Source organism: Oryzias melastigma, linkage group LG21 (genome assembly GCF_002922805.2).
Source record: "Oryzias melastigma strain HK-1 linkage group LG21, ASM292280v2, whole genome shotgun sequence".
Classification (NCBI taxonomy): domain Eukaryota; kingdom Metazoa; phylum Chordata; class Actinopteri; order Beloniformes; family Adrianichthyidae; genus Oryzias; species Oryzias melastigma.
In genome coordinates, this window is record NC_050532.1 from 22840216 (window position 1) to 22852579 (window position 12364).

General features: G+C 37.4%; 1 protein-coding gene across 2 annotated transcripts in view; it reads left to right on the top strand.

Annotated features, from left to right (window-relative positions):
* The window catches only part of col4a2 (collagen, type IV, alpha 2), a 77504-nt gene that overhangs the window by 43847 nt on the left and 21293 nt on the right, over positions 1–12364 (top strand). For both annotated transcript variants that reach the window (XM_024286962.1, XM_024286963.1), the window contains exons 5-8: positions 11661–11795; positions 11879–11923; positions 11994–12110; positions 12197–12265. In XM_024286962.1, coding sequence (XP_024142730.1) covers positions 11661–11795; positions 11879–11923; positions 11994–12110; positions 12197–12265 — 366 coding nt within the window. The remainder of the gene's footprint in view (positions 1–11660; positions 11796–11878; positions 11924–11993; positions 12111–12196; positions 12266–12364) is intronic.

The following is a 12364-nucleotide window of genomic DNA, read 5'->3' on the forward strand; positions in this document are numbered from 1 at the left end:
TGCCTTTTTTTTATAATATGAACGCCGCCATGTTGGAACCAGATGTACTTAGTGAGCATTGATTGGTCAGAGTTGGTCTCAGTCAATGTTTCTATGGCAACCTATCTCACCAATCAGGATGGAGCTTGTTGGATATCCGCACTTAAAAAGCGAAAATATGTCAATCCAATGTTTCAAACGTTTGATGTTAGACCTTTACTTGAAGCGTCTGATTGTCCAGTTAGTAACTTTACTTTATTACCAAGAATATTGGCTCACTCATCCACAGGATCAGACTCAGGTGTCCTAATCACCTGGCACTTAGGGATGCAGACTGTTTTTACAAAGATTTCTGAAAGAATGATCCGCTCTCAGGACTTCAGTGAATTCCAGGGTTGAACTGTCGTCGGATTCCATCTGTGCAACAAATCCAGTCGGGAAATTTCCTAAATATTCCTCAGTCAGCTGTCAGTTCTATCATGACAAAATGGAAGAGTTTGGGAACAACAGCAACTCAGCCACCAAGTGGTAGTAAACTCATGGAAATAATTTTCTGCACAGTCAATTGCCACAGAGCTCCAAACTTTCGGATTAGCTTAAGTCCAGTACGCAGAGAGCTTCATGGAATGGGTTTCCATGGCCGAGCAGCTGCATCCAAGCCTCACAAGTCCAATGCAAAGCGTGGATCCAGTGGTGTAAGGCACCCCGCCACTGGACTCTAGAGCAGTGAAGACACCTTCTCTGGAGGGAAGAATCACACTTTTCCTTCTGGAAGCCTGATGGACCAGTCTGGGTTTGGAGGTTGAAGGAGAAGACTGCATTGGTGGAGGAGGAGTGATGGTGTGGGCTTGTTTCTCAGGAGTTGGGCTTCTTAGTTCCACTTAAAGGAACTTTGAATTAAACATTTTGGAGAATTCTCTTGTGGGAACAGTTTGGAGCGGCCACTTCCTCTTTTAGGTGCACCAGAGCACAAAGCAAGATCTATAAAGACACGGAGGACAGAGTCTAAACTGGACTGACCTGCGCAGAGTCCTGACCTGAACCCCTTAGAACACCTTGAATTAGAGCAGAGACTGAGAGCCAGAACTTCTCCACCAACACCAGTGTGTGACCTGACCAATGCACTCTGGGAAGAATGGTCCAAAATGTCCATAAACACAGTCCTCAACCTTGTGGTTCCCAGAAGAGTTGAAGCTGTAATTGCTGCAAAATGTGAACCGGAATCATACTGAACTCTATGGTTTAAGAATAAGATGACACTTCAGTTTATGTGTGAGTTAATACTTTTGGTAATTTGATGTATTTGTCTGCAAGTGAATGCATCAGAATTTTATTTTTTATACTTAATTTTTTTCTTCAGCCCTTGATTTACAATTTGAATAAAGAAATACTCAGAAATGCAATTTTAAGCCTCATTTTCTTCATATATGTCTTCCAATATAAAAAAGCAGCAAGAACATGTTAAAAAACCAAAAACATGTTTGGATCCATGCTAAATTAACTAACATTACCAATGTAATAAATAGAAAAGAAAAGAAATAGAAAAGACGAGATCTTGCTTTTGGTTCAGAACTCCATAATCCTTAAAAAAAGTCAGATAGTAAATCTAGGTTGGTGTGGGAAAAGAGGCTTTGAACTGTTGGGACAGATGTATCTTGGAGAGAGTAAAAAGAGGAGCTTTTGTTTGTCTCCGAGAGATGAAGAGGTTCAGAATCTGTGCAATCGTTCATCCCACCTGGAACGGCTACCATGTGGAGGCCGGCGGTGTTATCGGACCGGAGTGTTATCATACCAGAGGCGCAGACCGCTCAGATCAACATGCAAAGACGGACTTTGATGTTAAACATGCTTGATCCACATCTCCTCCAAACCATGCAATTAAGAGCAATTTATGCTCTCTCGTACACGTCCTCCCCCAGTTGAGAAGAAAGTTGAAATTATTTTCTGATGGATGCCAGCGCTGGAAGCATCCATCATATCTGTCTGGTTCTGATAAGCTCAGAGAGGTGATCCTCATCTCTTTATTTGGATTGAGGAGGTTTTGTGTTCGTCAGAGCTGAAGTAACAGTGTGTCCCAGACCAGGACGGGCTTTGAAACCCCATCAGGAGGTAAATCCCTGCACAATTTGGTTGGACTTGGAACCAGAGAGATAAAGATCTTTGAGGTAATGCAACATGTGACTGAGCTTTGTAAATGTGTGCAGTTAAAGTGTTTTTCTCCACGGAAAAACATCAAGAGGTTTCCTCACATCTTGCTGAAATTAAGGATTTGGCCCCATGTAATTTGTATGTACAGGATACGCTAGATAACGACCTGATAAGCTGCTAGTCTAAGTGAGTTCCCCACATGCATGGACTCTTTGCCTGGAGGAACTGATGAATATGCGCTCCACTTAGAGGAGCATAAATCCATGTGGGAATGCAACAAGCGGTTCTTTAATGAACTTCAGGTGATTCTGTTTTTTGTTGAGTGTTTTTGTTCTTTTATTTATCAGGAAACTGCAGCTTATTCAGAACTCTGCTGCTCGGGATTTCACAAGAACCAAAAAAGTAGACCACGACAGTCCAGTTCTGAGGTCTTTACACTGTATGACAGATTTTTAAAGACCCATTCAGGGGAAAATTCAGTTTTTTGTGTTTTTAACATGTTCTGGTTGATTTTATTTCATGATGGATGACATATATAAAAAAAAGCTAAAAATTGAGTATTTCTTTATCAATGTTGGGGGTGGACAATACTTGGAATTTGGGCATCAATCCAACACCAAGTAATTACAGGGATTGTATCGCCAATATCGATACTTTTTCTTGAAATGTTTGATTTAAAAATACACACTTTTTGTTAATTAAGTGTAAAAACACAAGATAGATTTTCTGGAAAATAAAAATGCATATTAACTAGTTATAACAATCTGAACTGAAGATAAATCAATAAATAACATGTATATTAACAACGATTTTATGCAATAATAACAAAAAGAAAATAGAATTTAGTTTAAGTAAAGGAAAAATACTTCACACCGGTATTGATCCTACTGATACTCAGATCGATATGCCAAATCAAAAATACGCTTGGCGTATTTCAGCAACAGGGAGGGGAAGGGGGGCGGTGTTGCTTCGCACCAATGGTTCTGCCTAAAACTTGGAGGCGAATTTCTAATGAACTACTTTTGCTCTGCAGAAACTATGCTCTGGAAAACAAGACAGGTTTCTGGATTTAGGCAAAACGCTATAACGTAATCAAAGTTAAAAGAGGTTTATAAAGCTTTGAAATCTGTGCAGTCATCTGGATCCGGTCAAAGAGTCAAAACCAAACTGGAAGAAGCTATGTTTAGCTTCTATGCTCCACAGATCTAGAACAGAAAGCTTTAGATCAGATGAAACACTCAATGTATTTAAATCTAAGTTAAAATCTCACCTGTTTTCTTCTGCATTTGATTCGTTTTTTCCTGCTTCGGAGTTAGCTACCCCTTTTTGATGATGTCCCATTTTTCCAGAAAAGTCCGTCTTAAGAATATCTTACGCAATAAATCCGCAACTAAATCAACTTCTTCCCCTTCTTCTATTTCTAACTGCAAAACAGTGAATAATTCAAACAAGAATCAAGTGAATCTACGGCCTGAAGAAAATAAGAAGAAGTTAACTTTTGGTAGCGCGAGCTTTGACCATCCAATCATCTTCCGCCTTCATGAAACTACAGTGACTCAAATTCTGATTGGTTGGATCAACGTCCATGCATTTAATCCTTATATGTCTATGGTTTAATCAGCAGTGTTTTTTTATGGAAAGTTGCCCACAAAACTGGAAGTGAAGGCGGAAGGTAGACTTCCATGAACCTAGCAACAAGTGACGGCTAAAATCTGATAGAAACTTTCATGTACAAAAATGTATATAATTAAAAATATATATATATATCTGTGATTTAGATACTTCTTTTCAAATAATTTTAGGCCTTCACTGAAGGCTTTGCAGGCCCTGACAGTACGCCACTGCAAAGATATAAAATGTTGGATCCATAAAGTTTCTTCAAGTTTTTTTTTCAGTCTTCCAAATGTTCAGGATGAATCAACAACTCAACACAAGATAATTGAGAAAATACTTAGGCCTATAAAAATAATTCCAACTTGTTTTTCATGAAAAGTGAGACCTTAAAGTTACAGTTTTCCCTAATCCACTAGAACATATATGAATATCATATCGCCTCCAATGGAAGCTCTAATGGCCGTGATAAATGCAGCAGGGAGGTTGTCGTAGCGATACAGTCCTGACGGACCTCATTACACAGCCAGGCGGTCCAGCCACACAGGTGGCGGATCTCCGGGGTGAGCCCGACACCTCGTTTGGTTCTGGACTCCAGACCTTTTCTTTCACACATTCACTCACACGGGCTGCAGCTGCATCCTGCTCCGCCTCACGTGCCGATTTCATTTGATGTGAGGCAATGGTACAGGTGTCAGACCCCTGAGGTCTGACGATTAGGGCCGCTTTGGACGTTTCGGATATCTGGCACGTGCATTTGAGATCTAAGTGTGAGTCTAAACATATTAGGTGTAAAGTAAACCGAGCGGTAAAAACCATCGCTCTGATTATCAGCAGAAAGGCCGTCCATGGGAAACAAAGCATGTACTGACTCTGAGTGTTGTGTTTGGCTCCTCCCCCTCCATCATTCTGTCACATTACACGTTCTGAGGGATGAGTCAGAGGAACGTGATGCACCATCTGGAAACATCACATTTACACGTTTTCTTAGTTCTGCCTGGAGCTTTGAAACCATAGCAACACAGTCAAACTTTCCCACAGACTTTGTAGCTTTGATACTGCTGGTGTATCATTTCATATTTGACCTGAGCCGTCATGACCACTGCAGCGGCGACTTCCTGCGGAGCCCGCAGAGACGTTACCTCTCCGGCTGCAGCTGGGGGATCGGAACACATCCTAATAGATATCCAAACATCATCCGCAGATGTTTATTTACTCTGCTGAGTCCTCCTCGGGGCATCCAGGCGAATGCACTCCATGCCCTCCGAGCGCAGCCCCCCCCAGCCTCTCTCTTAACCTCTGCCTTCACCCCGGGGCGGCTGAGACCCGCTTCCCCCCTCAGCGTATCGGGGAGAACGGGATTCTTCAGGAAATGAGTCCAGGAAAAATGCGTCCAACAAAAACATATGAGATAGTTCACAGAGCAGCAGGACCGAATCCACCAGTGTGTTGGAGTCTAACTGAGGAGAAAAAGCAGACGTGCAGAGGGGGGTTCAGTCTTTGTTTTTCTGCAAATCCAACTCGTCTTTTTGCCTTATTTAGTCCGGTTTAAAAAGACACACAAATACCTTTCATATGGGTTTGTTAATGAGGTTCTAAGCTGACAAACAATGATATTTATGCAGAAATGTACATTAATGCTGTTCCAAACTGATATTTATGCACAAGGATGTAGTTTTTTGAGCATAATTGTCAATTTGGAACTGATATTTATGCACAAATGTTAATTAATTTGGTTCTAAACTGACATTCATGGACACAAATGTATGTTTTTGTGCATAAATGTCCTCAAAACATTAATATTTATGCAGGAATGTACATTAATGCTGTTACAAGCAGATATTTATGCACAAGGACGTAGTTTTTTGAGCATAATTGTCAATTTGGAACTGTATGGACGAATATTTATGAGCAAATGTTAGTTAATTAGGTTCTAAACTGACATTTATGCCCAAAAATATATGTTTTTGTGCATAAAATATCCTTAAAAAATTAATATTATGCACAAATGTACATTAATGCTGTTCCAAACAGACATTTATGCATAAGGACGTAGATTTTTGAGCATAACTGTCAATTTGGAACTGATATTTATGCACAAATGTTAATAAATGTGGTTCTAAACTGACGTTTACGCACAAAAATCTAAGTTCTTGTGCATGACGGTTTAGAACCACATTAACTTTTATTTATGCACAAATGCTAAAATGAATAAACTATCTTTTTAGGCTAAATTCAAAACGTTTTTTACTTTGTTAAAAAAAATTACTCACTAATCAAAGCAGCTTCACCAGCCATTTTAATTAGGTGGTGAAACATAAGTAACTCAAGACTCATGTCTCTGTCCCACACTGATGACATCATCATGTACAACACCAGTCCAGCAGTGCTCTCTGTTTAACTTACGGTGTTATTTCTGAGCAGATACAGAATAAACAAGAACCAGGAGAGCCAGCCATCTCAGACGTGAGGTATTAACATCGTCTGAAAGTGTGTACATGATCACAAGACTTCATCAATCTCCTAAAAAAGAGAAGGACAAAGGTGTAGAATGAACCACAACAGGCCATAAGCTTCAATACTTCACCTTTGAGTTCACTTTTAATGTTTAATCGTTAGTCCTCTGTGGACCTCAGACTGCTGACAGACAGATGGAATAACACAGAGAGCTTCCGGTTCGTTGTTTATCAATTTATTTTATTCTTCTCCGGGGTCAGAGGTTTGGAGGCTGGACTGTTCCCATCCGGTTCTGAGTTTGTCATTCCCAAACCATGCACCCCAAGGGACGGTCTGGGCCCAGATTAAATTTATGGTGTCAGACGAAGGGACTTTTCATAGAATCTGGATTTAGGAATGACTAACGTGCCTATGCATGCAGACAGAAAATACACAAAAAGGAGAGCAGAACACAGACGTACAAATGTAGAAGCAGTAAAAGTATATAAATCACTTTTTTATTAAAAATAAATAAATAAAGTTTGATTTAACTACAAAATTTGTATAAATTGTATTTTTTGTTGTTGTTTTTAGAAAATGAAACATCATCACCACTTAAAGTCAACTTTAGGTAAAGAAAGGGGTTCTACTGCCCCTTGTGGCTATAATGTGCAGTGCTGAAATTTTCATTTAACCTGTTATGAATCTGTGGAGAATATTAAGACAAAATCACTAAAGTTTGAACTATCATATCACACAGGAACAGATCATTCAATCAGAGGCTGAATAGTCAGTTCCACAGAGTTAGTTGTGCAGATCCAAGCTGAGCTCTAAAAAACAACAACAACAAAACAACAATTTGAAATGACGTTTTTCTTCTGTGTTTTCATTTCAAGTATTACACTTTTAATTTTATGTTTTTTTAGAAACTACAACATGACATTTCTCAGAAGAAATAAGTAAAATGACAAAAATGTTCCTTTATTCTGCAGTGTTACATTACTTATTTTGTCACATTGAATTAAGTTTCCACAATAATGCTTTTATTCAACAAAATTGCTCCACAAAGTGGTTTCCAAGTACACAGAGTTCCAATCCACACAGAAAGCCTCCATATTTTCTCCTTCGATACAGAAGAATTATCTAAGTAAGATTTCCCCACTTTATTTATTTGTTTCTATAATTTTAAATGATTTTATAATTTATTTGGATTTTAAAATGTTTCTACTTATTTTATTTGCTTATTATTATTTACTTTATTTATTTTGTTTGAATTTTAAACTATTTTTACTTATTTTATTTTTTTCTTTGAGTTTTAAAACATGTTTTGCTAATTATTTGCTTTTTATTTATTGGATTTTTTATTTCTACTTATTTTATTTTATTTTATTATTTTAATTATTTATTTGAATTTAAAACTATTTCTACTTATTCTGTTTTATTTATTCATTTGAATTTTAAATTATTTCTACTTGTTTTATGTTCTATTTTTTTCATTATTATTTAATTTTAAAATGTTTCTACTTATTTTATTTACTTTTTCTAATTTTATTTATTTGTTTGTTTCTTTATTTTTGGGCCCCAGTTAATTCCTGCAACTTAAAGTAAACACCCAAAAAAACAGTAAAAATAAGTGAAGTTCCAGAGGAAACTCGTTCTTGGGTTCTCTAGGGTTAAATAGTGATCCATGAACTTCCTCTTTGGTTTTGTTCTTTGAGGTGACGAACATCAGAGCTGTAACTTCAGCATCTCCTTCACATCTGAACATCTGAACATGTCCAAACCTTCTCCGTCTGCTTCTCTGGTCTTAACTCCAGAACATCTCAAACTAGAGCTGCTCCTCTGATGTTCTCGATCCTGATAGACATCTCCGCTGCACTTCTCCATCTTTAACTCCCTCTGTATTTTGTCTTTTAAAGAAAATAAAGTTATATATTAAAAAACAGAAACCAGACTTATGAGTTTTGTAAAGTAAATTCAATGTATTTCTACTATAAATACATATTTTACATATTTCACTTTGACTTCCTGGTTTAAACTGTGAGGAATGGAATAAAATTAAAGTGTTTAAACTGATTTATTTAAAAATCCGTTTTAGTTTGTGTAAAAGCTGCATCTCACTGACTGTTGGAAACAAACTGCAAACAGATTTATGAAGAAATCTCCAAAATGTTAGGAAATGTTTGCAGGATCTCCTCAGTTCCTCCAGTGACTCATTGCTGGAAAGTTCTCCACAACAAATCCTCTCCTGAAGTGTCCCACAATCCTTTGCAGGTGTCTGGTTCGGTGAGTCAGAGTTGTTGAAGCGATTGAGCAAACTTTGATGGATTGAAGTAAAAAGGAAAAAAAGAATCAGACATTCTGGATGTCGAAGAGTCTTCGTGATAAGTTAAAATGTTTATGTCGTTTGGCTTTTCGTGATGGCGAGCTCGACGTTCAGCAGAGCTTCTGTTTGGAAACATCATTCCGAGATCTGATCAAACCGGGGAGGTCACATGACTGTTCCATTATGAAAGCAATACTTAAATAATTTATATTTTGTTTGTCCTCTAGTAAAAAAGCATTTTAGATTCTGTACATTTTCATTCATTTGCAATTGTCTGTAAAAACAAATAGTTTAATAAATGTTCTTGTGTCATTTCTATGATGATGGAGGACATATTTAAAGAGAATGATGCTTAAAATTGAATTTCTGTGTATTTTTTATTCAAATTGTTGTAAATCAGGAGCAGATGGAAAAAAACACAGTTTGAATATTGGCGTTTTTGTGAAAATACGGCCACACTTTCTGATGCGTCCACTTGTAGACGAATAGATCCATCTTTGTTTTCCTGACCTTTGACTTAAACCTGTACTCCTGGATAGCTCTAATATTTTTCATGATTTTTGCTGCACCAATAAAGTTTTCTTGAGGGGCTTTAAGCAAGCAGGAGTGTGTAAACAGAAAGCTCTCAGCAACAGGAAGTGGAATGGTTATGTCCACAATTTAGAGATGGACTTTGTCTTAAAATTATTATATTGTTTTTGGCTAAAAACTGTATAATCATAATTAAAAGACCAGTAGGAAAAAGATCAAAAGATGATTGGACTTTAAATTCAGCATTTGGATTTTTTTTAACCACTGATTCCATAAGATCAACTCTTTTATGTTCCAAATCAATAAATCTCCACTAATTGTTTTATTTGAAATGGTAGTTTTTCTAGAAATGATCAAACTGAGATGTATTATTTCTTACACACATTGAGCACTGAGTCCAATCTGTTTTTGTTCTGCTGTTTGGTTCCCCCTTCATTGATCCCACCTGGTTTAAGTTCCCTCCAGCTGTATCTGTTTGGGTTAATTTCTTCCGCTCTGTGCCAGAAACTTCAGAATCCTGTACTTTTTGGAACAGATCTGGCCTCCACAGAAGTCATGTTTCACTCACAGCAGACAGACAGACAGGAAGGGAGTTCAGGCAGACAAAGGAGGTGAAAAAGAACTGGAGGAGGAAGGGAGGAAATACAGGGTGGAAGTAGCTGAAACTGATAAGAGGAGGGAGTGTGGACGGGAGGAGGAAGTGGGACTGTGAGGTAGTGAGTGTGGAGGATGCAAGATTTTAGCCAAGGACTAAATGAGCAGCACCGAACTTCCATCTGCATCCTTAAATATATTTCCTGTATTAATATGCAATATATTCTTCAAACTAACAACGGTTGAGAAGTTTTTTTATGTGCAAGTTGGTGAAAGAAGCTGAATTCTCTCAACATGCGTCTTCACGTTCATTTTCATCACATTAGACGTTTACTTTGTCTGAAAATTCCCTATTCAATCTACATTTTACATGACAAACATAAATCAGTAGTAAATCTGACTGAATTCTCCTAAAGCCGGTGAAGCTTCACCTCTTTCATCACGAGGGCACACTTCTTTACCTCACTCACACTGTGCATCAGCGCACGTCCGTCCAGATCTCAGCTCATCTTGGGATCCGTATGAGTTTGTTTGAATACTTAGTTGATATGTTTAGGCTATCTCCAGTTTTATGAAACCCTCAGAGACCCTTGGCTCCCTCTGAAGCATTTGTCAGGGGACAGACAGCATTTCTGTGTTTGTTGGTTCTCACAGGAATCTGGTCGTTCAGGCCCTCAGATCTCATCTCTGACCATGTGAAGATTCAGCTGCAGCCATGTTGCATCACTCATGTTTTAGCTTCCTCCATTTATACCTCCACAAAGTGTAATGTTACTTGATCGTTTCTTCTCCTTGTAGTTCCTAGAAAACAAAAAAAAAAATCTGAAAAATTCGTAGCTGAACATGTAGCTGAATATGTTCTTCCACTTATTTCACCTTTTATTTTTCATCAAATTATTATATTTAGTTTGTAGATTTGGCTGTTAGAACCTTAAATTGACTGTCTACCAGTGAACATTACATATCTGTAAGAATATTTTCCAAGAATAATCAATGAGGGCTTCATTTTCTTTTATTTTATTATTCGTGATTAATAATCTGCACTTGATCTGAGAAGAACAGGATTATGGCAAAAAATATATACATCAAAAGAAATAACTCAATAGATGACATAAGTTTGTTTTTCCCATGCAACAAATGAAATTCTTAAATTGATAATCAATATATTTATTTAATCTAATGCGATGCCTGTGTACTGTATGCATTACTGCAAAAGTCTATAATCATGAGTAATTACACTTTATTTTTTTATTTTGTTCTAATTATCTGATGAAATCTAAAATCAATGCTATTTCTGTTTTTTATTCCCTTTATTGTAGTATCCAATTGATTTTAAATCTTAAAATCAATCAATCAAATCAAAACAAATTACATTAACTCCCTTTAAGAAGAAAAAAAATCAAAATTTACTATTTTACCCTTTTTTTAATCTTTATATAGGACGGAATGTGTCTGTTTGTAAATGAATTGTGTTTTTTAAATCACTCAAGTCTCGCGGTGGACATTTGCAATATACATTTTGACCACTAGATGGCGGTCGAATACAGCAGCCGGGAGCTAAAACTACTGAAGTTTATGCGTCTTTTAAAAATGCGTTTCTGTCTCCCCCTAGTGGTAGAGGAAATAAGTGCAGAGAATTAAAAAAAATAAATGATCAAAACTGTTATTTATTGAGACATTTACATTTAAAATATTTTTTGCCTTATGAATCTTTTTTTCAACATTTTTTAGTTATCAAACATCTTATCTTTTATTTCTCTTTCTCTGATTTCATACAAAAAAACTTGTAAAAATTGTTTGTTATTTCATAAATTACCTGGACCTTGGCCTTAAAATTTATTTTATCGTCCCACTTCAATTTTTTTTTATTCATTTAAAATGTATCCTAGAAAAATTCCAATTTTATGAAACTTTTTAAAATACTAAAATCAAATAATGGTGTGGTGTAAATTGCACTTAAGGGGCTGTTTTGCTTTTATTTATTTATTCTTTTGTTTGTTGTTGTTTTATTCATCAATCATTGATTGTTTTACAGGGTCAGCCCGGGCCTCTTGGCCCTCAAGGCCCACAGGGCCCTAAGGGGCGGCCGGGGGATCTGGGCATCCAAGGACAAAAGGGGCAGAAAGGCGACCAAGGATCTGGTGGTGTAATAGGTCCTAAAGGCAGTGCGGTACAGCGTATTTCTGATATTCTAATATTAAAACACACCGTTTAAATGCATTTCTTAAATGTGTGGGGGTCTGTGTTCTAAAGGGGATGACTGGCGTACCGGGGTTCACTGGGAACGATGGGATTCCTGTAAGTACCAACACTTTAGATACATGAAGGAAATTACTTTGAGTTTGAATTGTTGTTGTTTTCTGTGAAGGGTCATCCGGGTCAAGGCGGACCCCGGGGGAGGCCCGGAGCAGACGGTTGTAACGGGACCAAAGGAGAATCAGGATTCCCTGGGATACCTGGCATTGATGGGAGTCAGGGAGCTGCTGTGTGTAAATCCTCCCAAAAGAAGAATCTTGCAATCATAAAGATACTGATATATTTTAAATAATCACTACTCTGTTTACCTCTCAGGGGCCGCCAGGAAGGAAGGGAGAAAAAGGAGACAATCTGGACGTCAGAGTGTACATGCAGCGCTTCAGGGTGAGGAAGACGAGCTCAACACCTTTTATGTGAAGGATTAGAAAACCGCCTGCATTCTTTAATATTAGCGAGAAAAAACATGTTGAGTTTCTGAACGTT